The 26168-nt window shown below is 33.9% G+C and overlaps 1 protein-coding gene across 1 annotated transcript in view; it reads right to left on the bottom strand.

The window, feature by feature from the left end:
- The window catches only part of GNAT3 (G protein subunit alpha transducin 3), a 92034-nt gene that overhangs the window by 27531 nt on the left and 38335 nt on the right, over nucleotides 1-26168 (bottom strand). The window contains exon 3 of the mRNA XM_031938677.1: nucleotides 8588-8729. Coding sequence (XP_031794537.1) covers nucleotides 8588-8729 — 142 coding nt within the window. The remainder of the gene's footprint in view (nucleotides 1-8587; nucleotides 8730-26168) is intronic.

Below are 26168 nucleotides of genomic sequence, written 5' to 3'. Positions count from 1 at the left end.
GAATTTGTTTTGATGGGAACTCAGGAAAGAGAAAAAGTTTCATACTGAAATTATTGAAGGGATATTGGGGGAGGCAAAAGAGAATACCAATAATATCTATCATCTTTATAGCCCTCTACAAAATGGTTAACATACATTATCTCACTTGATTATCAAAAAATTGTGAAATTAACTGTCCCCATTTTCAGGAAAACAAACAAATCAAGAACTCTGTCTAAGAGAGCTTGATTGACATGTCCTCAGTCACACAGATAGTTCAAGTGAGACTCAATTTAGTATTTCTTTATTCATAGAACAGCACTCTTTCCACTATTTATATAATCCTTATGAACTCTGTGATCACAAACTTATTTTTCTATTGTAGACAACTCCTATGAGGCTTAGAGATGCTCAGTGTTTTTTGAAAAAAATTGCTAGATTATTAGTGTAACTGCATTGTAGGTTATATTTCATGCATTTATCTGGGTGTATGGTAATGGTTTTAAGATTTAATAGAAAGAGATCACAAACTTTAATATGGCCTATTTGTTGCTGTTGCTAGTATGATCACAATCAAGCCCTATTGTCATGACACAACTCATTATTTACTGACCTAATTCAATTACTAAATAGCTGAAATCTCCAGATGGATCATGCCACTGTTGATTCATTTCTTGTATAGGCAACTTTCCTTCCTGATTGGACAGATGTTAACATGAATAGCAAACTGTGTTGTTTTTGATGATGGTTGTACATATACACTTCCTCTGTGAAAACGTAATCTGGAACATTTTATATAATGAGACTGCTGGTCATACATCCTTGATTCTAGAGCAATAATTTTAATTGAGTAAGTAGTTTTAGATTCCTAAACCAAAGTCTTAGTGCATTTCAAGACATAAAACCATTTCTTAAATATTAAGAATTTGGTTGCTTATTTTAGCAAAATAGTGAAAGTTAGCTACTATGGAAAGATTAAGGTGCTACAAGGTAGGAGGGGAAAGTGAGCAAGGAAAGATTTTTTTAAAACAAACTATTAGAAACAGTTCCATTCTTAAAATATTAAGAAAATTATTTTAAATAGTTTCCCCTTATTTTGGTATCATGTGATTAAAAAGTCATAAGAGTACAGAAAGATGTATTTTCTTGTATCTGCCTTAGAAATGATTCCAAGTACATGTTAGTGAACTCCCATCTTGAATTGTTGCATGCAATTTGCTGCTGAAGTACTTGTTCCAATTTAAAAATCAAACAAACAAAGCAAAACTGAATTTTAAAATATGAAAAGAAATCAGTTTTGAAACTGTAATTTAACATGGGACTAAAGATAACTTTTTGCTAGTTAAGTTTTTCTTATTATATTAAGGACTCTTGGGAAGAAACAATAGAAAGACTTCTAAATCTTAAGAAAGAGAATACTTGGTACAAAACCTGGTTTTGCTGATCATTTTCTCTATGTCCTTTGGCAAGTGGTTTCAACTCTGGTTTTAATTTCTTCCTCTGTAAAATGAGGTAGTTGGACTTAACTTTTTTAAAGTTCTTTTCAGCTCAAAATAAATGATCTTACACTTTTTTGCTCTGTAGTCTAAAATTTAAATTTAATACAAAATCATTATTTTCCAAGTCTACTATGCTTGGGGAAAACATTGGATATTTACTTATTTATGTCATTGATCAGAACCTGTCCCATTTTGCTCAGTTATATATGTGCATGAACTTCTTTGGGGGCAGAAAGTCAGAGTGCTAGATTTATTGTCCCATGACCTTGCTTCATATGCTGATTCAAATGATTATTCATTGATAATGAGATCCTGATAGATAATAATAATGAAATAATGAGAAGATTAAGTCTTTGTTTCCTCAAATGGTAATTAATGAAAACAATGGTTGTGACACAGCTTACAGAGTTGTGAGTTTCAAATTAGGTCATGCATGTAAAATGCCTCACAAACCTTAAAATATGTAAGTATCAGTTGTTATTTCATGAAAAGTTAAAAACTTACTGTGTTACCAAAAAATCTTCATTTTAATAGGATTTTGCTATTTTTTTTTACCAATTTATGTGTCCGACATGGAATAGAATCCCTAATAAATAGTTTACTATGTGTTCTGATCCTTGTATTGTAGTATCATTGTGACAATTTGTCAAGAACTAAAGTACTGTCAAAAGATCATCAATTCCGAGCTGGAAAGAAGGTCATGTGATTCATACTTTAACTTTTCACCACTCACACCAGTAGCATAAAGCAGAGCCCAGATTCTTCTGAACCCAGAACCATCATTCTAGTCTATTAAGACTGTCCCTGTAGTACATTATCACAACATTCAAAGTTCATACCTCAATTAGAGTCCATGGCAGTTACAAAGTACCTTCCAGTGATAATCCTAAGGAGCCCCTCTAGGAATTTTGGGGACTACCAAAGAAGTGAGTAAGAAAAAAATAAAACAAAACAAAACACTTTAATAAGGGAGAAAATTTTGGATAACCTTATTTGGCTCCTAACCATTGGGCGCTATTGTCTGGCCCAGCCCTTGAGATTGAGGAGAATCCTTGACATACCCAGGTTTCCAGAAACTTATCAAAATCCCAGTGAATTGTAATGGGTGTGTGCGACTATAAAGGATTCAAAATAATCTGCTTTCCTCCAAGACTTCTTTGGATTCATCAGAGCTCATTGCATAGGAAATTTCATTGCCTGAGAACTTGGATAAGAAGAAAATGGTTTATTTATTGGGCCTGGAGATTACTCAAAGTTCCTTCCTCCATTCCATTATTCTCAAGTGTTTCTAGAATTGGATGAAGTTGTCCTAGGATTAAAAGGGTGGGTCAGAGAGTGCTGATACTGGGATCTAAATAATTTACAACAGAGATTATTGCTATTCTGGGACCCAAAGCCTGAGTGACAGTATTCAACTGAAAGTCAACAGGCATTCCCTGGAGTACACAAACTAGTCAGCCCATGTCATTGACCATAATGTTGGATATTCAGGCAAAGTAATTCTCTATGCTAAAAATTTCATATATTGCATCTGAATTATTGCACAATGTCCTTGACATAATAGATTAAAAATTTCCATTTTATCTCTTTCCTCTACATTTCCATGTTTTCTTTTGTGCTATATATTCTCTTGTCCCCACACCCACACATACTCTCTACATGACTTTGGACAGATTGTATATCTTTCAATGCTTAGGTAACTCTCAAACACTATATGTTGCAAAAAAATATGGTAATCTGCCATCATGGAGGGCGTTTCTTCATCTGGGATCTCCTTTAAAATCACAGGTCTTGTCCCATCACTTTATCTTTCCCAATTCCTTATGACAGCAGTCTGATTGTATTGTATGCTTGGATTATAAACTCTTTCCAAGCAATACTATGATCTGTTTGATTTTGTTGCTTATAGAAGGCTCTCAATGATATTTTGGGTAAATTCTTAGAATATATGAGTCATAATGAACTTTGAGTCAGGAAGACCTAGATTCAAATTCTACTCTGACACTTACTAGGAATGTCAGCATGGAAAAGTAATTTAATATCTTTAATTATAATCTCTGAACCTCTGTTTCATCTTCTGTTAAATAGAATATTATTTGTACTACATATCTTAAAAGATACTCAAAAGGGACACTATATGCAAACTGCAAACTTTAAAGTGTTACATATAACTATTATTATTTTTATCATCATCATCCATTATTTGGGGCTTATGATGACTTCCAGATAAACTTATTTTGTCTTGTTTTTTGCTCCTCCTCATAACTGGTCTTATTTGTGCATGTGGAGAAATAAACTACTTCCTAGAGGAAAGGTCTTAGCCTGGTTTTGATGTGCTTTTAAAAAATGGTGCTGATAATTACATTTCAATATAATTAATGTCCTTTGAAATCCTATATAATGCTTTTTTCCTGTATATGAACTACATAGTTTATATAAAGCTATAAAGGTTGGCTATAAAGCTATGAACTGCAAGGCATTTTTCAAAACTCTGGGTACTTAGCTGAACTCTTCAACCCATTCAATCTAACAATTTAGTAAATTCTAGTGATAACATCTCTTTATGTTTGATCCTGGTGGTGAACTTGTCCAAGGATCAGTATAGCATCACTGTATCATACTAATGAAATGACACATTCTTTAAATCAGGGCTACCTCTGACTCCTCACCCAAGAAATTTTTATATGACCCTGGTTATATAGATATATAAAATGGGTATACAAATCAAATATTTACTGATGATAAATCATAATTTTGCAACTCTCACCTTCAGTTACAAGACTCTATATGGGATCAGAATTCACAGATCAAGAATATGGCCTCTATATAATAAAGTTAAAAACGTGTCTTCTCAATAATGCTTTTTGCTAATGGAAAGTGTATCCAAGAAGACCAACTAGCTTTGTGCAATGGAAGATAAACACATGGAATGGGCAGACGTTACACATAGAATGAATATACTATGTCTATACTAAATGAAGATGCTCAGAGTTAAATGATAAAGACTCAGCCTAAAGGATAAGGATTGAAATGCTGAAAGAGCTATAGTATTTTTTTTTTCACTATAAAACATGTGCCCATATATAATGTGTGTAGATATTAAGAAATAAATTTACTGTTATTGATTTTGAAAGCAAAACATGTTGATCACATCAGAACAGATTATTAAAACTCTTTTACTGAGAACATGTCAAAATGGATAACATCTAGTTACTAAGACTGAGTTCTAGCTAATAAAGACTTAATAGTTGTGAAAATCTAGGCAAGTTTTAAATTCTTTGAGCCTTGCTTTCCTCATCTGTAATATGGAAAAAAATAGAATTACCTTTCCACTAGGGTTATGAGTGTCAAAGGTATGAAAAGTGCTTTGCAAGCATTAAAGTGAAATCAATGATTATTATTGAGAAACAATATTGTATAATAGGAAAAAAAAAAAACACAAAGTCCTGAAAATGTGATTCCAGGTCTCAATTTTGACAAATCATCTTTGGCCCTGGACAATTTATTTAACCTCTGAGCAATTCTGTAAATTGCAAAGCAGTTGCCAGTTGGCTTTAAGAGGGGTTCTCTATATCATAGTTTCATAGTTTTAGAACTAAAAGACAATCTAAGATATCATGTAGCCTAACCTGCTCATTTTGTACAAAGGGAAACTGAGGCTAGAAAATGTAAATAACTTGGTTAAGGACACTTGGGTAATAGCTAGCTAACTAGTATTTATATATCACTTTAAAGTTTGCAAAGTGCTTTGAGGGTATTATTTCCTTTGCTCCTTCAACAACCTTGAAAGGTAGGTACTGTTTTACTGATAGGAAACTAAGGTTGAAAAGCTAAATAAGATGTTTGGGGCTATAATGCTAAAACTCATCTGAGCCAAAATTTGAACTCAGATCTTCCTGACTCCACATCCAGCTCTAATTCTCTTTTTTGAATGGTTGAATCAGTGTGCTGTGACTCCAAATCTAGTGCTAATTTTTCAAGTTATCATCTTACCTCACCAATGAAATCTCAGTTCTGGAACCCAATTACTTATTATTAAATTAGAGGTTATTAGCCTGAATTTGGTCACCTTTATAGGTTATTGTAAGGAAATTGTCAAATAAATTTTTATAGTCATATATAAATATGAATTGTTCTTAACCTTTCTAATTCTCATTTTCTCATTTGTAAAATGTAGGGGTTAATTTTTGAACACTTGGCTTTAAAGGGGAAAAAAAGCCCAATAAAAATCACTCTGGCAGTTGTTTCCAGGTGGCAAGAAGAAGAAAAAAATTAAAAATACTTCCACACATAAAATTCATGATTCACAGAAACATTCTTGGTCTTGACCATAGAAAAACTTACTTAGAAGCCATTTTTAGTTATGATGTAACTGTTGTAGTATGACTCTGCTGAACAAATCTCACCATGAATTTATAAGTATAATCCCTTAATTCTAAGACATGACAATCTAGAACAAGTTGTAGTTATATGAATAGATATAACATTTACCAGTCAATTGAAAAAAAAAATTAATGCATGAATTAGATGAGGAAATTTATGGCATCTGTTTAGACAAGTAATACTTTAGTTATATATTTGGCAAGTATATAAAGACATGTGAGTTGCATTTTTAATATGTGAGGTGAGAAGGGAGGGAGACAAAAATAGGGGAAAAAATTTACACGCCAACTTTGTTATATATTTAAAAGTAATAGAAATTTGAACATAATTGATTTTGTTTCATATGCAATCAACATGTTGTTAGACTGTTATCAAAATGTTTATTTTATTCCATGAATGAAAAATAAAATAAAGTCCCTAAAAATTTTAAAAAGAAAATGAAATTTAAAAGAAAATATAGTAGGAAAAGAAGATTGTTACTATTTTTTTCTTCTTCTAAGCAATCTCATGAAAGGATAATTTAGTCATTTATTCATTATTTCTGAATGAATTTCAAATTTTCTTATATGAATTTCTCATGAGATGTCTTTTGAAGTTTTCTACAAATATGTTTTCTCTATTTATTTTGCTATTGTATTTAATCTTAATTTTTTTATTAACTCCATTAATAGGGATGCTAAAATAAGCATTGGGAACAGTTTCTTTTATGGTTCTCTGAAAGAAGATTTTTTTTTATTTTGGGATAAGGTTGGATATCTTTAAACCTTTGCTTATGGCTCCCATCTTTTCTGTAGAGTCTCCCTTTGAGATTTTGATCAATGTTTAACTCATGCTATTGCCACTTACAAATCACTAAACACATTTTGGTGTCTTTTTTCTTACCTGAAAAGTGAGGGAGTTGGATTAGAAGATTTGATTATGATCTTATAGTGTATGCTCTGACCATAAATTCTTATACTTTTGTCATTTATTTTTATGATTGGGGGTGAGTGGGATGGTGAGTGTGTGAGATATAGTATAGTAGATAGAGAGACAGAATTGGCATCATGAAACTCTATCTGCAAAAGAGGGGGTTAGATTAAAAGATTTGATCTTATGATCTTACAGTGTTATGATCCATGCTTTGACTGGGTGAATTCTCATACTTTTGTCATATATTTTTATCATTTTGGAGGGGATGGGGGAGAATGAGGATATATAGCTTGAGAGATAGTTATTATAATAGACAGAATTGATATCAGGAAATTCTAGATTTAAATACTGTTTCTGACATAGATTGGCTATATGAGTGGGAAAGTTATTTTAACTTCTAACTATCCCTGGAAATGATAATATCATTATCTGGAAAAGTTGCCAGTCTACATTGTTGAAAGAATTTCTTCCATGGGAATCTCTACACAAAGGACATAAGTCCAATCCAAAAAAGGCAAACAAATAAACAAAATGACATTAGTGATAACATATGAATTCCAACAAGAAAATACCATTTTTTATATTTCTTCTATTAGTCCATATATAAGAGGTAACAGAGAGTGATACGTTATGGGCTAGTTTTAGAGTCCGGAAGAAATGAGTTCAAGTTACTTTTCTGACAAAATGCTAGCTATAATGACCATAGACAAATTGGAACAAGAAGACATGGGTATGAATCTTGGCTTTGACAATTAATTTTAGCATGATGTCAGATAGCATGTTACCTCTATGGTCTCATTTTTCATTAATTAAGTTAAAGGGTTAAATTAAATAACATTTAAAGATTTTTCTATCCTTATAATTTTGTTTATGAAAAAATAATTGGCTACCTAGAAAACTGGATTTTTATAAAACTTTAAATTCTTTATCTTTGTGAAGCTCAAATACTCCCATAGACTTGTGATCTCATCAGTGGAGTTATTCACTTCAATGAGCAGATCATAACATCCCTTCTCATTTTTTTTTTATCCTTAGCCATATTCTCCTATGAATAATTATTTATGAGAGTAGATCTACTAAACATACTGGAGTTATTTATTTAAGCAATTTTATTTTAAGTGAGTACCAGTACAGTGCATAGTCTGTCCATTTTGTACCATTCATTCTAGACATCTGATATTTTTCAACAAAAGGCACGCTGCACAGAATCTGGTACAAAGCTGATACTTATGACTATTTGTTGAACAAATAAATGAATTTTTATAATTTTTTTTCAAAAGTTTTTTATAATGTTTCAATCCAGGAAATAGAGGAGAAATTTTTTCTTTTAAAAAACTGCCTGTACATGATGAAAAAAAAGAGCAACATTGCTTGAATATTAACTTTACCCTATAGCACTATAAATATAAAAGAATTTGTGACCTAGATAGAAGCACATTTGGGATTTCAGGGTAGTTGTATTTAGTTACTAATAGTAGTAACACAAGTAGTAATAGTTGTTAAAATTTGAAAGTTTCCTAAGTGCTTCAGAGATATTTCATTTGATCTTCATAACAACCCTATGATGTACTTGTTATTTTTATCCCCACTTTATCAGTAAAGAATCTGAGGCTGAGAGACATCAAGTGATTTGTCAAAGATCATACTACTAATCACTGTCTAAAGTGAGTGAGTCTGAACTTAAAATTTCTTGAATCAAAGTTCAAGTCTAGTTCTTTATTTAGTGTGCCAACTAGTGGTTGCCACAAAATGATTTCAATCTTATTGTTTTGTTTTAGGATCTCACTATTGAATGGTATAGTTTTCACACTTACTGTACTTTGTTGATTTACATAATCAATTCCCAGAACTGCCATGGCCTTCACAATGGCCAGAATGGATTGCAGGGTGTTACTGTAAACAACAGCTTTGAACTCTATACATTCTTGCTCTGTGTAACCATTCTTATGGATAATCCTATAATGAAACAGAAGAAAAAAGGCTGAAGTGAGTTTAATATTTCCCTGTTTAGTAATATCAAATCATGCAAGAATACTTTATATTTTAGAGGCAAAAATCACTGACATTAAGGGATACAGGTGGGATGTTTGGGGGAATAATGGACTACTAAATTTCACTGGCACAAAAAATTCCTAAATATGTAAAGTTCTTTCTCCAGTCCAGACTGGCAGCTAATTTATAACTCAAAGTCATAGAACATTGCATAGGATATTGCATGATTAAGAGATTTGCCCAGGTTACTCAATTCATTTGCATTAAAAACAAGATTTGACCTCATTCTTCTTTAAGGCCTTCCCTTTCTACTTTGCCCCACCCAATATCTTTATTTATTTTTTTTAATGTGATTAGATATACTTCCGTTTATGTTATGGGAAATTAAAATGACTTTAGTATTATTATGAGGGTAGCTTTGACTTTCTGGGGCTCCTGAATTAGTCTTTGCACCCCCACTTGGCCTCAAGACCACTTAAGATACATTTCAATAAACAATAATAAAAAGAAACAAAAAGAAATATTCCAGAATGGCAGTGTAAAACATGAAATGAACCTGAATTACTTTGTCTTTGGGTTTGATTTCTTTCTTTTTTATCATTTAAAGTTTTTTTAATTTTTGACCTTGATTTTATCTAATCAGGAAAAACTATTAGATTGCTTGGAGATCTGGAATTCTCTCAGAATGCACCATTCTTTTTTTTTTGGTGGCAAATCATGGACATTTTGCTTGAAAAATTCACTCCTTACTCAAGAAGTTAGTATTCAGATTCTCAGAACACAAATATCTACAATCCAGTGAAATTTTTAATAGAATATTGAACAATTTCTACAGGAAGTACAGACAGTTGCTAGGAAATGTATTCCTCTTCTGATCACTTAAGACACAGGGGACAATAAGAAGGTCTGTTTTCTATTTTCAGTATTACATGATGTTTATTTCCAAAGGCAGGAAAAAGCATGATTTTTTTTTTTTATTTAAGTAATTGTCCTGAGGTTGAATTTATTGTTATTCCTTAGTACAAATATGTGCCAGTATATTTTCATTTGTGTTTTTCTTCCATAAAAACCTTTGCTCAGAAAAGGAACTAAATCATGTTATACTAGTAAGTATGGAGGGGTAGTTCATATATGTTGACTGAGAAGAAAGTAGTTCATATGAATTTAGTGAAGTTTACTGTATAATTATAAATATTGATCCACAGATTTGGCAGAATAGTTTTGAATAAAGTGCTAGTTTTTCTTTGTTTGTTTGTTTTTAATTGACTCTCTTAAGAAATGCTGGAGTTCAAAATGTGACTACTGCAATTGTTTTGGATTTTTTTAAACAAATTGAGTGGCCTTGGCACAATGAAGAATCCTCAATTCTTCTAAGCTATATGACTGAAGCAAATGATTAAAGAGGAGAAATCCAAAAAAATGATTCAATTTCCTCAGTCCATACAGAAATACTGTCAACAAAAACATAGAACTTGATCATTTACTATAAGCCAATCTATGAGAATATGAACAAATTCAACAAATTCAAGGATACTTAAATTAAAAATTGTACTTAAATACTTAAGTACAATAATTTTTGCCCATTCTGGAAAAAGTTAATTATAACATCTTAAAGCTGAGACTCAAACTATGTACCCTAATCTATAATGTGAACAGCATTCCTGAGAATAGTAAATTAACCTATTCCTGATGACTTCCTATGAGGGTGAATTCAGTTTCTCCTGAAGCAACCCATTTATGTGTATGTGCCCTATTTTTGAGTTGTTTCTTTCAAGTGTTAAGCAATTAATTTCTTTCCCTCCCACCAATTGTAAAAAAGAAAAAAAAAGAACTCGCACAAATAAGAACCATAGTCAAGAAAAATGAATTCCCACCTCAACTAAATACTCTAGCTCTATTAAGAACTTACAATTGAACACAAATTGCTATGAAAATGTAAAAGTACTGACAAAAATTTGTTGTAGACCAACACTTCACATTGTATTCCCAGAAAACTCTAAATGTAATACATATGTACGTGTATCTTTATATAGATACAAACACACATATAGATATGCATGCACATCTATATATACATATACTTTTCTATACACACACAAAAATATGTATATATATATGTGAGTATATACATGTGACTGTATACACACACACACCTTGAGAGAAGCAAGAATGAAATTTCCTTTTGAATTTGTAGATAGGGGAAGATTTCAAGCACATTTTATTTATATGTTGTATGGTATAGAGGACCAGAACTCTAGAAAGGTGTACTTGAATCAAGGACAGCAGGGTGCTTATAGTTAAGCACCTACTCAGTGTGATTGATGGGTAATAGTTCTCTATTTAAACATATACTTAAGTAATGTAATGATGTAATCATTCTAATTGGCATATACTTAGTGTAATATGGTGCTGTAATTTTCTACAGTTGGCATATGCTCAGTTGCTGTAGTGATGTAATGGTACTGAGGTATTTAAGGGCTGTGAGGACTGGGAACTAGGAGTCTCAGACACAGACACAGAGAAGATGCCAGACTCCAGACTCCAGACCCCAGACTCCATCTTTGACCAGCCTCATGGTAGTCTTCCTGCCTTCATCACTTCTCCACTTAAAGACCAAGGCCCATCCAGAGATCCTCTGGAAAGCTAGTCCGGACATTACTGTATGGAACACTGACCTTTACTCAAATTAAAATCAGACTCTCAAGGTAAAAGGCAAAAAAAAAAAAATTACAATCTTGTAAGAAACGGCAACTCCCAACAGACAAGGTGTCAGTAAAGAAGTGCAAATGACAAATTGCAAAACACAAGATTTATAAACCCTAAATGTAGAAGCTCCCCCCAAAAAAACTTTTCTCCCATTGCTTGGGGGAGTCCTAAATATAGAAATCTCTGCCAGAAACAAAAGAAAACTAGTAATAACAAAATCTTTACTCATTAAGTACTTAAATATACTTAGTACAGTAGGGGGAATGTTCATCCAAGATAATCAAATGTCTACAGCTTTTAGCTATAGTTCAACTTATTATGGGAAATTATCAAGTCACAATTAGGGTATAGATCAAAACCACATACCCATAAGAGATCCTCACTCTTTTATCTCTTTTAGTCCCTATTCTTTATTTATTGACATTTGAAGATATCTCACACTATTCTGTATATAGTTACTCAACTGTCTTGTTTTCAGTCTCCAATCCCTATGGACTTGGTTTGTCCTTTTTCTTTCTACTGGAATCCATCTTCATCCTTTTAATACTTCAAGTCTAACTGGACCTTCCTCTCTAGACTGTTCAAGCTTTCCTCTGTGGAAATTCCAATCATGTCCCTAAACTTAAATTTTCACTATAAAACCTACTTGTAGGCTATTCCATGGCTGCTTCCTTCCTTTGTGTCAGCCTACCATAGAATTCTGCAGTGTCTTTTCCCTTCCCCCATGCCACATAGTATCTTCCCTAACTTCACTATGCTTCCCAACTTTACTTCTCCTCCTTACAGCTAATTCATTTAAGGTATTTTTAGGATTTAGGATTTTAGGATTTAGCCTGCTAGCTAAGGACATGTCCCAACCTCATGCAGTACTCCCTTTGTACTGGAAAATTGTGAAATTGTAAGTTCCACTGAGGAACTTGTCTTTTATATGTTCTCCCAACTCCATTTTTGTATTCCTTCATTTTGTCAGTAAACTATTCCCCCAAAATAAATCTACTTTTTGCCAAAGAGAATGGTCACTGTGAATTCTTCACATGACTGAATGCCAACTTTTGGTGTCTGCATCATTTGATGACAAACCCCATATCATAGATCACATCAGTGAGGACCAGGTCTGGAATGGGGCATGGGCCAATTTTCTGATGTCTTTTGCAATTTCCTTTATTACCTGTACATTATCATCAGTTTCCACACAGCAAAAACTTAATTTCCCATAAACTCTATCTTCTTCAGCCAACAAGTATTCTAATACCAATCTTTGCTGGAGTACTGCCTCTCTAGTCTGAGTGGCCTTATCTGCCAACAAATTCAATGCCTCTGTATTCTGGTTAGTAATTATTTTGTCCATGGCCTGGAGTCTAATGAATCTATTTAGCATACAAATTGGGGTTCTGTATCCCCAGCTCCCATCTGGGGCCATCTATCATTTCAAACATTTGTGATCCCAGTATATAGAATAGGAAACTCTTCACAAATAAAGATGCCTATCTTCAGGAAGGCAGCAACAACAGGAAATGCTAAAAGAAACAGACAACCTAGGTCAAATACTTACCTACTTATTTAGGATATAATGACAACATATTTTGAGATAGGAAACTTAAAGATCTTACATACTTGAATTGAGCTCATAGCTTCAACTGAACACTTGCCCTGATTATAGAAATTTGCTGTAAGAGGAAAAAGCAAGGACATGATATAATAGCATCAAAACTAGTCTTTCAGGCCTCAACCTGAGAGCACATACATGGCAGGATAAAGCATTCTTAGCTAATTGTATGCAATAACAATTCTACCTTATAGCCAGACTCAGGAATAATCAGGTAGGTTGTTATTCAAAGGAACACCACTGGTAAACTGAGTCAGAAGAATTCAGCCTTAAGCAGAAGCCAACGTCATCCTCCTAACTTGCTCAAATATTAACATCCATTTGTAAAAATTCAGGATCACCATCCTCTGAGTAGCTTGTAGCACATTCCTTTCAGATGATGGATTACTTACTTGATGATCTATTAGACAATCATATCTGAATTCAATGTCAGATATAGTGCCAAAAGATTTTATCTCAAATAACAAATGTCATTAATCAAAGCTTAAGGTGAATTTAACTCTCAAGGATCCTGTATCCTAAATAAGTATTAACTAAAAAGATTCATCCTAAAAAGTCATAGCTTATCTTCATATCTAAGTAAATGGGTTTTAAATTCAACATTATGCAAATCATCTTATTTTAAGATGCTCAATAACCAATCTATATCAAAACAATATCAAATATTAACCATGCTCAAAGAGACAAAAACATAGACCATTGTTCTCAGAATCTCCCTAAACAATGGGAACAGCTTTAGAATGACTCAAAACAATCAATTCTTCATCCTAAAAAATGTTAATTCAACTTCCTCCAACTGAGGAGCCTTACAAACTTTTCTGAAAATATAAATAACAGGTACAATACCAATATTGTTAAAATTCCTCTAAATTCAATTAATCTCCCCTCTCTCTAAAACATTCCTAATTGCAAAGTCAATTTTAAAGGTTATAAATTGTCCTTAGTCCATTATTGAGGTTCCTCCATATGTCCTTTAAGCCTGATGTTCTCAGCCTCCAGACTGAAGTCTCAGATGTGTCTAACATTGTAATGCTGGAGAAACTGAGCAAGACAGAGATTAGAGAGTATTTAATAATTCATTAAATGGAGAGATATACTGGTACCAATGGATCCATGTTTGGTCCCAGGACTGAATGAGACTATCGTCTCCAAGAATCCAGCCAACAATCAGAATTCTCAATGACATATATACACGTGGCTCAGACACAAAGGGTAGACTGAGGCAGGGGTGGAATCAGGGTACTGAGAGCATGAACAGGACTCTGACAGGGTGGGGTGAGCCAAGGGGAGGCACCCTGGACATGGGGAGAGGCATCTTGATAAGACAGTATCTGATATTCTAATAGCTTGGGATGGGGAGAGGCATTCTGATATTCTATCAAGTATTCTAATAAAGAGGGAGAAGAGGCTTTGCAGAACTGAGAAGCAGGGAAAGCCAGGCAGGACTGAGTCAGGATAATTAGGGAAACTCAGTCATGACAATAAAAGAGAGCTGTAGTATAACAACATCTGGCAAAATCCTTCCCACTCTACTTCTTCAAGGCCTTAGTAAGCACTCAGTCTTCTGGAACTGCAAACTCCAAAGATGTCTGAGCCATAAATCCTTGCTTTCTGAGGACTAAAGGGGATGAAGACACTGCCAGCATATAATTCCTTTAAAAATTATCCTTTGTTTCAAAAGAGAGTGTTTCCCTTTCTCCTTCCAAATAAAATAAACCAATCTCATATGGAGAAAATTCCAGATCACTTCTGGGAACTGTTCTAATTACAAAGCAATAGCCAGGTACTTGACTATTTCAGTTTTTCTCAACTGACTTATCTCCTAAGCTGAATTAATACTCTAATGTTGCTAATCCACTTCCATTTTTGCTTTCTCCAAGTGTCTCTCTTCAGGAATTTACCCAATCATAATGGGAGTTCTAGAGCCAAGTTTAAGGACCACTGGAGAACTCTCCAGAAGGTGCCCGCCCAAGGATTCAGTGTGGGAGAGACATCCTTATGAACGGGAAGCATCCTGGAGTAGGCCCTCACAATTGTGTGGGACAGTAACCCTTATCCAAATGAAAATGAGAGATCTCAAGGTATAAAGCAACAACAACAACAAAAAAGAAAGAAAAAAAGAAAGAAAAGAAAGGAAAGAAAGAAAGAAAGAAAAGAAAGGATTTATTACAATCTCTCCAGAAAGGGTAACTCCCAACAGACCTTTGTCTGACACTTAGGTCAGTAGAGGATTGCAAAGCACAAACTGCAAATCATATTTATAGACCCTAAATGCAGAAGCCCCCACATTCATTGTCTGGGGGAGTCTAGCCTTATACCCTAAATAAGGAAATGTATCCCAGAAACAAAAGAATGCTAATAATAACAAAGTCTTTACCCATTAAGTACTTAAATGCTAATAAAGATGAAGTGGGGTGGAGGAGAAATATTCATCCAAGACAATGGAACATTTGCAGCTTTTTAGCTCAACTTGTTATTGCAAAGTCTCAGGACACAATTAGGGCAAAGGTTGAAGCCACATTCCCATGAAAAGTCTTTACTCAGATAATTTTAATTTAGAAAAGTTTTTCTTCACAAAAATCTTAAATTGTCTCCACAATTTCCATCCATTGGTTTTTGTCCTGCTTTATAGGGCCAAATAAAACAATTCTATTCTATTCCTTCATTAGGATTTCTTACAAGATCATTTCCACATTGCTCCTACTCTTATGCTAAAGATTCTGAGTTCCTTCATCCAGTTCTCATAATCCTCATTATCACAGCCAGTAGAAGATTCCTACATATCAGCCTCCTTCCTAAAATGCAGTGACAATATATGAATCATATTCCAGATGTAGTCTAATCAACTTCTTTCCCCAGCATATTATGGCTTTACAATTAGTATTGTTGACTTCCATATTGAAATGTTGATTCATATTGAACTTAGAGCATAACATATATGGATACAATCACCTGATCCACTCATCTATAAAGGAAATTAGGTCAATTGGACAGCAAGGATGAAGCCTTACTGGCTTTTTCTAGTCACTTCTTCCTTTTCTGTAAACTGTAGAAATTTGTGAGGAATCAAATCTACTCAAGCTCGCATATCTTTTTAACATGAAATGACTAATTGTCATAACTTCTTAAACTTCTGAAGCTCATATTTGAAGAATTTTCACCTATTCCTATTAAATTTTATAATTGAAGGTGGCATGGCATAGTAATGCCAAAGGTCACTTTTAATGAGGTGACCAGTTCCTCCATTTGTCCTATTTCGTATTCTGCCTTAAGGTTATGACCGTCCCCTCTTAATGGTTGAGATAAAGGTGTTATAGACATTCCTTAATGTCATTAGAATATCAGTAACTTTCATCTATGAGGCTATCCCCACCTAGGTCTCTGCTTATGTCATTGTTCTTGTTATACCATAAAAGGCTTGCTGTCTCGATTCTCTGGGCTAGATTCTTTGAGATCATACTCTCGTCTAGCCCTGGGATCCATTGGTCCCAGTATTTCTCTCCATTTAATAAACTATTGAATTGGTCTCTAATCTCTGTCTTGCTCAGTTTCTTTTGACATTACAGATAGAGACCCTTTCTCAGAGGAACTTGTATGTGGGTCAAGAAGCAATAATTAGAACTAAATATGCAACTGATTTGTTCAAGATGGGTAAAGATGTGAAGCAAGCCTGAATATTGCTATTTTATTTATTTAACTTTTGTACAAAGTACATCATGCAAAATGCCACAGTGCATGAATAGAAGCCAGAATTAAGGATTCTAGGAGAAAGGTCAACAATCTCAGATATGCAGGCAATACTACTCTGATGTCAAAGAGTGAAGCGAATGAAGCATCTTCTTGAGAAAGGCTATAAAAGGAGAGTGTAATAGCTGACTTGAAGCTTAACATTAAAAAAAAAAAAAAAAAAAACTAAGATCAGATCAGAGTATCTGATCTCATAATTGTCTTCAAATAGAGGAAGAAACATTGGAAGCAGTGTCAGATTTTATATTCTTGGATTCAAAGCTCATTGCAGATAGTAGCTGTAGCCATGAAGTGCCATGTGATTATTGGAAGGAAATCTATGGAAAATCTGGATAGCATGGTAAAAAGTAGAGATATCACTTTGCTAAGAAAGGTCTGCATATTCAATGTGGGGCTTTGTTTGTTTTTTTGCTTTTTTATCTTTTCTAGCAGCAATGGATGGCTGTGAGATTCAGATTAGAAAAAAAACTGAATGTTACAGAATTAACACTTTCAAATTATTAAATTGTATAAGATTTTTAAGACTCCCAAGGAGATAAAATCAATCATTATTTAAATTAATTCTTGACTATTCATTGGAAGGACAAATGCTAAAGTTTAAGTTGAAATACTTTGAAATGACAAGATATGACTCATTAGAAGAAACCCTGGGAAGCAAAGTCAAGCTGCTGATGGGATAGCCTGGGACTTACACCCAAACCTTTCCAAATACCTGTAAATAATAACTCTAAACAAATTCTAAAACAGCAGAATACACACACGCTCTCTCTTATACACACACACACACATACACACAAACAACAATCCAATTTGACTCAATTTCCTATATATTTGAGAAATGAGGCCTTCATCAGAGAAACTTGCTTCAAAATTCCTTTCTCAATCACTATTGCTAATTTTATATGCCCCTGTTTATTCTATTCTCTCTCCTTTCACCATCTCTCCTCATAAATATTTTACTTCTATCTTTCCCCCATATGCTCTTGGGGCATATTTCTTCTTACTCCTTTTTCTTACTTTCCCCCTTTTTCCTATCTCCTTCCCCTAAGGGTAAAATAGATTTCTATATCCATATTGAGTGTATAGGAGACAGGCTGCCTAGCAACCCCTAATTCAAAATGACTACTTAAGGGATTTCTCAAAGTGAAGATCAGAAATTTTATTACAATCTCCTGAGAAGCAGGCAGTCCACTCACTGAACTCTCAGAGAGAGGAGGCCAATTTTAAAAAGGCTAAGAGATCATTTAAATAGTCAAAAACCACAGGAACCCATGACCCTCTCCTCTCATCTGGCTGATTTTCACTGCCTGCTCAGATGGAAGTAGCAAAGGTATGCTAAATTCTAATTAAGCCAATATAGTTGACTTATTGCAGATATATTTGTCTAAATCTACTGTGATCAGCTTATTACAATATTTGCAAATGTTTACTTGAACTGATATGAGCACTCTATTGTAATGTTTGTACACAAAATTTCATTTTTCCAAAACCCATCAGACTTTGTCTTCAGGGAAGCTGCTGCTCCTGCTCCTACTCCTGCCATTATTACAGATTCATTGGCTCCTGGTTTCATGGAACTCCTCTGATACCCTAGGGTGACAAACTTTTCCTACTGATCTTCCAATTTGTCTTTGATGTCTGTGAGCTGAGACTTCTGGAAACTCCCACTGCTGTTACTGATTCTGAGGCCCCAATGCCAACTCTTGGTTTGTCCTGGCTAGAGCTGTGCTGGCATGGCTTGCACTGGGACCATGTTTCACTCCTTCTCTAGTATGACAGACCTTTTCTGTTGACATTTTAAGTTGTTTTAAGTTGGGGAATTTTTTCATTATATCTTTTTTTTTTTTTGGTAGATTTTGAGAATTTAAATTTTTTTTTAGAGTCATTATTTAAAGGTATTTGTAGGAGTTTGGGGAAAATCTCTAGTAAGGGTCTGCTTTTACTCTGCCATCTTCATTCCACCCTCAAGCATTAATAAAAAGACCAGAGCTGAACAGAAAAGCATAAAAAGGTAAACAGGAAAGGGAAACCATAAGGGACTTAATGATGTCAGATTGTTTTCATTCTTACAAAGAAAGATGATACTTGTTACTTATAAGAACTTTTTCATTATTAGGATGGAGGGAGTTTATAAAGGCGGAAGGCACCTGTTAGTTGAATGTAATATTAACAGTATCTAAAAGGGTGAAAATCAACAGTGAGAGCAGAATGAACTGGGAGAGGAGAAAAGAAAAGATAAATAAACTAAATTATCACAATCACAAGAAAAAAGTTTTTACATTGGAGCAGAAGAAGGGGAAATAATATGGGAGTAAGTGAATCTTACTTTTATCTGAATTGGCTCAAAGAAGGAATAACAGTCAATTAAAAATCTATCTTACCATGCAGGTAATTGGAAAAGGAAGATGATAAAAGAAAGAGGGAGGTAATAAAAGGGAAGGAAGATTGGGAGGAGGGGATAGTCTGAAGAAATGTACTTTTGAGGAGAGACAGGGTGAATGGAAAGTGCAATATGAGAAGTGCTCACATGGGAAATCTCAAAGGATGATGGGAATTGGTCTCAAGCACAAAGAGCTTTCTTGAAAGCACTCATAAAAAATTTTTAAATGCCAAATGAGAGAGGAAAAAGAAAAATTGGGGAAAGAAATAGAGGTAGGCAAGAGAGAGTCAACAGCTTAGAAAAGGAAAACAATTCCTTAAAAAAAAATTGGCGAAATGCCAAAACAAATTCAGTTAAGAACTACTCTTGTGCACGAATGTTTGTGGCAACCCTCTTTGTAGTGGCTAGAAACTGGAAACTGAGTGGATGCCCATCAGTTGGAGAATGGCTGAATAAATTGTGGTATATGAATAGTATGGAATATTATTGTTCTGTAAGAAATGACCGATAGGATGATTTCAGAAAGGCCTGGGGAGACTTACACGAACTGATGCTGAGTGAAATGAGCAGGACCAGGAGATCATTATATACTTCAACAACAATACTATATGATGACCAGTTCTGATGGACCTGGCCATCCTCAGCAATGAGATCAACCAAATCATCTCCAATGGAGCAGTAATGAACTGAACCAGCTACGCCCAGAGAAAGAACTCTGGGAGATGACTAAAAACCATTACATTGAATTCCCAATCCCTATATTTATGCCCACCTGCATTTTTTATTTCCTTCACAAGCTAGTTGTACAATATTTCAGAGTCTGATTCTTTTTGTACAGCAAAATAACGGTTTGGTCATATAAAAAAAAAAAAGAAAACTACTCTTAAAAAAGTAGAAATAATCAAATGAAAAAGAGGCACAAAAGCTAACTGAAGAAAATCATACATTAAAAACTAGAACTGAATACATGAAAGCTAATGGATATGAAAACATCAAGAATTGGTCAAGCAAACCAAAAAGAATGAAAAAAAGCAAGAAAATGTAAAATACCTCATTGGAAAAATAGTCTATCTAGAAAACAGATTGAGGAGAGGCAATTTAAAAATTATTGGTCTAACTAAAGATCACAATGCCTGGATAACATTCTTCAAGAGATCATCAAGTAAAACTGCTCTTATACAGTAGAATCAATGGGCAAAATAGTCATTCAAAGAATCCATCAATCATCTCTAGAAAGAGATCACACAAGGAAAAGCCCAAGAATCATTATTGTTAAACTCCAAAACTATAAACTCAAAGAAAAAATACTATAAGCTGCCAGAAAAAAAAAATATTTCAAGTATCAAAGAGCAAGAGTCAGGATTACCCAGGATCTAGCAGCTTCTACAATAAAGGATCAGAGGGCCTGGAATATCATATTCCAGAAGGCAAAGGACCTATCCATTGAGGCTGAGCATCATCTTTCAGGGGAGATGTATCTTAAATAAAGTAAGGGGTTTTCAATCATTTGTATGATAAAAAAAAAGCATAACTAACAGAAACTTGATATTCAAACACAGGACTCAAGAGAAGCATAGAAAGGTAAATAGAACAAAAAATAAGAAATATTCCTCAGGTGATAAATGATCAAAATCTATGAATGGTTTGCAGACAAAAATCATAATTATCTATAGACATATAAAATGCTCTAATTCATTTTTGATTGCAGAAATGGTAAATAAAACACTTCTGAAGTACTACCACAAACCTATTAAATTGGCTAATAGAATGGAAAAGGAGAATGACAACTGGTGGAAGAAATATAAGAAAAGTGAGACATTGATATATTGTTGGTAGAGTTGTGAACTGATTCAACCATTCCATAGGACAATTCAGAATTATGCATAAAGGAATATAAAATCATGTATATCCTTTTACCCAGAATACCACTACTAGGTCAGCAGTATTGTAATATAATCAGCTGGGAATAACACAACTATTGTAAGGAATACAATCATCCAAGACAACACAGGGGGATTGATATTGAAAAATTGTATCCATACCCAGAGAAAGAAATAATGGTGTTTGAACGTAGATTGAAGCATATTTTTTTCGGAAAAAGAGACCAATAGAGACACAGAGATGTAGAGGGCTGGAACTTTGAAAAGGGTTTGAATCTAAGACAGCAGAGCACTTAAGGCTAATTACCTAGTCAAGATGTGATAATGATTCTATAAACATATGGTGATGTAATGGTTCTCACAATTGATGCTTGCTCAATGTGTTGTGATAAGGTTATCAGAAGCAAGGGTTGGAGAGCTGAGGGAAAGGATCAGAGCCTCTCTGCCACAGCACACTGAGGAGAGAGGACTTCAGGCTCCAAACTCCAGAGTCCAGAATTCATCTTTGGCAAATTGCGTGGCAGCTTGCCTGCCTTCTTCATTTCTCCTCCTAAAGACCAAGGACTTTGACTGATCCTGACTCTGATCCTAAGGCTCTCCAGAGAGCTAGCCTGGACACTATACAGAGTGAGAGAGATAGAGATGGAGATGGAGAGGGAAAGGAAAAGGGAGAGAGAGAGAGAGAGAGAGAGAGAGAGAGAGAGGAGAGAAAAGGAAGGAAGGAAGGAGGGAAGAAAGGAAGGAAGGAAGGAGGGAAGAAAGGAAGGAAGGAAGGAAAGAAGGAAGGAAGGAAGAAAAGAAGGAAGGAAGAGAGGGAGAAAGGAAGGAAGAGAAAAATAAAGAGAAGATCCTGATGCTGGGAAAAATTGAAGAAAAAAAGGGAGGGGGATAGCTTATGGTAAAATAGAAAGTGTGTGGAAGCAATAAATACTTAATAGACAGGTTTGGGGAAGTAATGGAGGATAGAAGGCCACGGTATTCTGTGGTCCACTGGGTCATGAGAAATCATATGCCACTGAACAACTGAAGAAAAATAAATGTGACTCTAGTAAAATTACTTAAACTCTGAGGGCCTCAGGCCAGTCTGTCAGACTACAAATTACATAAAAATTATGCATCTGTTTTATTGGAGAAAGTTTCCTTACCAAAAGTTCTCTGGGACAATGTGTATGTGTGTGTGTGTATGTATGTATGTATGTGTGTATACACACATGCATATGTGTATGCATATATACATATGCATGTGCATACAAACACATATGTATGCATATATTTGCCTTGCATGTATGTGTGTGTGCATATATACATATACACACACACAAAGACACACACACAGAACACTAGATGGCACAGTGGATAGTGTCTCGTATCTGGTTTGCAGTCAGAAATATTCATCTTCTTCAGTTTAAATCTGGCCTTAGATACTAATGATGTGACTCATCTGTAAAATAAGCTGGAGATGAAAATGGCAAACTACTCCAGTATCTTTAGTCAAGAAAATCCCAAATGGGATCACAGAGAATTGGACATAACTGGAAATGATTCAGTTAGAGCATATAGACATGTTTGCATAAAAATAATTTGATATAAAAGATTTAAATGTGCTGCACAGCAGAAATTAGAGATACCTAGTTGATGCAATAGATATAACATTGGATCCAGTGACAGGAAGATTTGAGGTCAAATCCTGTCTCAGATTCTTTATTAGCTATGTCTTCTTGAGTAAGTCATTTAACTCTCTGTTTCCTCAGCTATAAAATGGAATAATAATAGTATCACCTCCCAGGGTTGTTAAGAAGAACAAATTCTATGCAGGGTTGTTTCATTCTGCCATTCATGTCACTACCAAATCTCTGATAAATATTCTGAATAGCCCAGAACAAAGCACAGGTGTGTAGCATATTTCATTTATAGTTGTATTCTAAGTGACATCAATACATTAACAATTATTCTTGGACCTTGATAATCAACTATATCTGAATTACTGATCCTCTAGTCTATACCTCTTTACCTTGTCCCCCAGAATATCGCATAATGTTTTATTAAAACTTAAGGATGATCTGCTGGTAGCGTTCTTCTGATGTACTCATGTAGTAACCTTATCAAAGGTAAAGGAAATGAGGTCAGTTGGGCCTGAACTGTCCTTGACAGTGTCATATTGTCCCTTTCTAGTCACTTCCTGGTCACGTTCCTCTTCTGGATGCTCATAACCATTCATTCAGTACTAAATTGTAGAATTTTGCAAGGAATCAAATTTCAGGTCACTGACTTCCTTTTCATACTTTTTCTATTGCTTTAAAAAGACAACACTTCTCTCTCTAGACCTCTGGTACTTCTTACTCTTTGTGATTTTTCCAATAGTAACCTGGGATATTCAGTCACCTGCATCAGATGATTGTCACTGAATCAAAAAGAATTTCAGGTTCTCTTTTATTGTTGTTCAGGAATTTCATTCTTGTTCAACATGTCCTCACTCCATTTGGGGTTTTCTTTTTTTTCCCTTTTTTAAAAAATTTGCTTGTTTATTTTAAAATACATTGCTTTATGAATCATGTTGAGAGAAAAATCAAAACAAAAGGGAAAAAACATGGGAGAGAGAAAAAAGAAAAAGAAAAAGCAGTAAACATAGCATATGTTGATTTACATTTAGTCTCTTTACTTCTTTTTCTGGATGAGATGGCATTTTATTTCCAAAGTCTATTGGGATTCCTTTGAATCACTGAATCCCGGAGAAGAACCAAGTTTTCATAGTTGATGACCTCATATTTTTTCTTTTATTGTGCACATTGAACTCCTGGTTCTGCTTGTTTCCCTCAGCATCAGTTCACGTAAATATTTCCATGTCTTTCTAAAATCAACTTGTTCATCATTTTTTATAGAACAATAATAGTCCATTACATTCACATACCACAACTTATTTAGTCATTCCCCAAATAATGGGCATTTACTCATTTTCCAATTCTTTGCTTCCATAAAAGAGCTACTACAATTATACCTATATGAGTCCTTTCCCCTCCTTTGTGATTTCCTTGTGATACAGACCCAGTAATGGCACTGCTTGATTAAAGGGTATGCACAATTTTATAGCTTTTTTGGCATAGTAACAGATTGCTCTCCAGAATGGTTGGATCAGTTCATAACTCCACCAACAATGGATTAGTGTTCCAGTTTTCCCACATAAGCTCCAACATTTATCATTATCATTTCCTGTCATCCTGAGAGATGGGAGGTGATATCTCAGAGTTGTTTTAATTTGTATTTCTCTAATCAATAGTGAATTGGAGAATGCTTTCATACAACTATAGATGGCTTTAATTTCATCAGCTGAAAATTGTTAATATCCTTTGACCATTTATCAATTGGGTAATTCTTATAAATTTGACACAACTATATGTTTTAGCAATAAGATCTTTATCAGAAATATTGGCTGTAGAGATTTTTTCCCTTTTAATCTTCTGTTTCTTTATGCAAAAAAATTTAGTTTAATATAATCAAAGTTGTCCACTTTACCTTTCGTAATGTTCTCTAGTTCTTTGTTCATAAATTTCTTACTTCTCCAAAGTCCTGCTAAGATAAATTATCACTTGTTCTCCTAATTTGTTTATGGTATTATCCTTTATGCCCCAATCATGTATCCGTTTTGACCTTATTTTGGTATGGACTAAGAGATGTAGATCTATGCTGAATTTATGACACTATTTTCCAGTTTTCTCAGCATTTTTGGTCAAATTGTGAGTTCTTATTCCAGAAGATGGAGTTTTGGGTTTATCAAATACTGGATTGCTATAGGCCTTGATTATTGTTTCAGTGTATCTAATCTATTCCACTGATCCACCACTCTATTTCTTAGCCAGTACCAAATAGTTTTGATGACTGCTACTTTATAGAGTAATTTTAAGTTTGGTACTGCTAAGACAGCATTCTTTGTATATATATTTTTTTTCATTAATTACTTTGATATTCTTGATCTTTTGTTCTTCCAGATGATTTTTGTTATTTTTTTTCTAGTTTTATAAAAAATGTTTTGGTGGTTGGATTTGGTATAGTACTGGACAACAGACCAGTTTTGGCATTTTTATTATATTAGCTCAGTTTAGCCATGAAAAATTGACATTTTTCCAGACTTTGTTTAGCTCTGACTCTATTTGTATGAGAAGTATTTAGTAATTGTGTTCATATAGTTCTTGGGTTTATCTTGGCAGGTAAACCTTCAAATATTTTATTTTATTTATCATAATTTTAAATGGAATTTCTCTATCTCTGGTGGATATAGAGATATCCTGAGAGAAATACTGAGGCTTTGTTGTGGTTTTATTTTATGTCCTGTAAGATTGCTAAAGCTGTGAATTATTTCCAGTAGGTTTTTGGATGATTTTTGAGAATTCTCTAAGTATATCATCATATCATCTGCAGAGTGATAGTTATATTTCCTCATTGCCTATTCTAATTCCTTTCATTTATTTTTTTTCATTTTTTATTCCTAAAGCCAGCATTTCCAGTACAATGTTGAATAATAGAGGTGATTATGCACATCCTTATTTAACCCCTGATCTTACTGAGAATTCACCCAGCTTCTCTCAATTAAAAGCAATGCTTGCTATAGGTTTTAGATAGATACTACTTATTTTAAGGAAACCTTCTTTTATCCCTAGGCTCTCTAATGTTTTTAATACAAATGAGTGCTGTATTTTGTCAAAAGATTTTTTTGTCATCTATTGAGACTATCATATAATTTCTATTGGTTTTGTTATTGATATGGTTGATTATGGTAATAGTTTTCCTGATATTGAGCCAACCCTGCATTCTTGGCATAAATCCCACTTTGTCATAGTATATTATCCTGCTGATAAATTGCTGTAATCTCTTTGCTAATATTTTCCTTAAATTTTTGCATCAATATTCATTAGGAAGATTAGTCAGTAATTTTATTTTTCTATTTTGGTTCTTCCTGGTTTAATTATCATTATCATATTTGTGCCATAGGAAAAAAAAATTAGCAATATTCCTTCTTTACCTATTTTTCCAAATAGTTTACATAATATTGGAATTAATTGTGCTTTAAATCTTTGGTGAAATTCACTTTT

The sequence above is a fragment of the Sarcophilus harrisii genome, chromosome 5 (genome assembly GCF_902635505.1).
Source record: "Sarcophilus harrisii chromosome 5, mSarHar1.11, whole genome shotgun sequence".
Taxonomy (NCBI): Eukaryota; Metazoa; Chordata; class Mammalia; order Dasyuromorphia; family Dasyuridae; genus Sarcophilus; species Sarcophilus harrisii.
The sequence above is the reverse complement of the archived record's forward strand: the minus strand, read 5'-3'. Positions and strand labels throughout refer to the sequence as shown.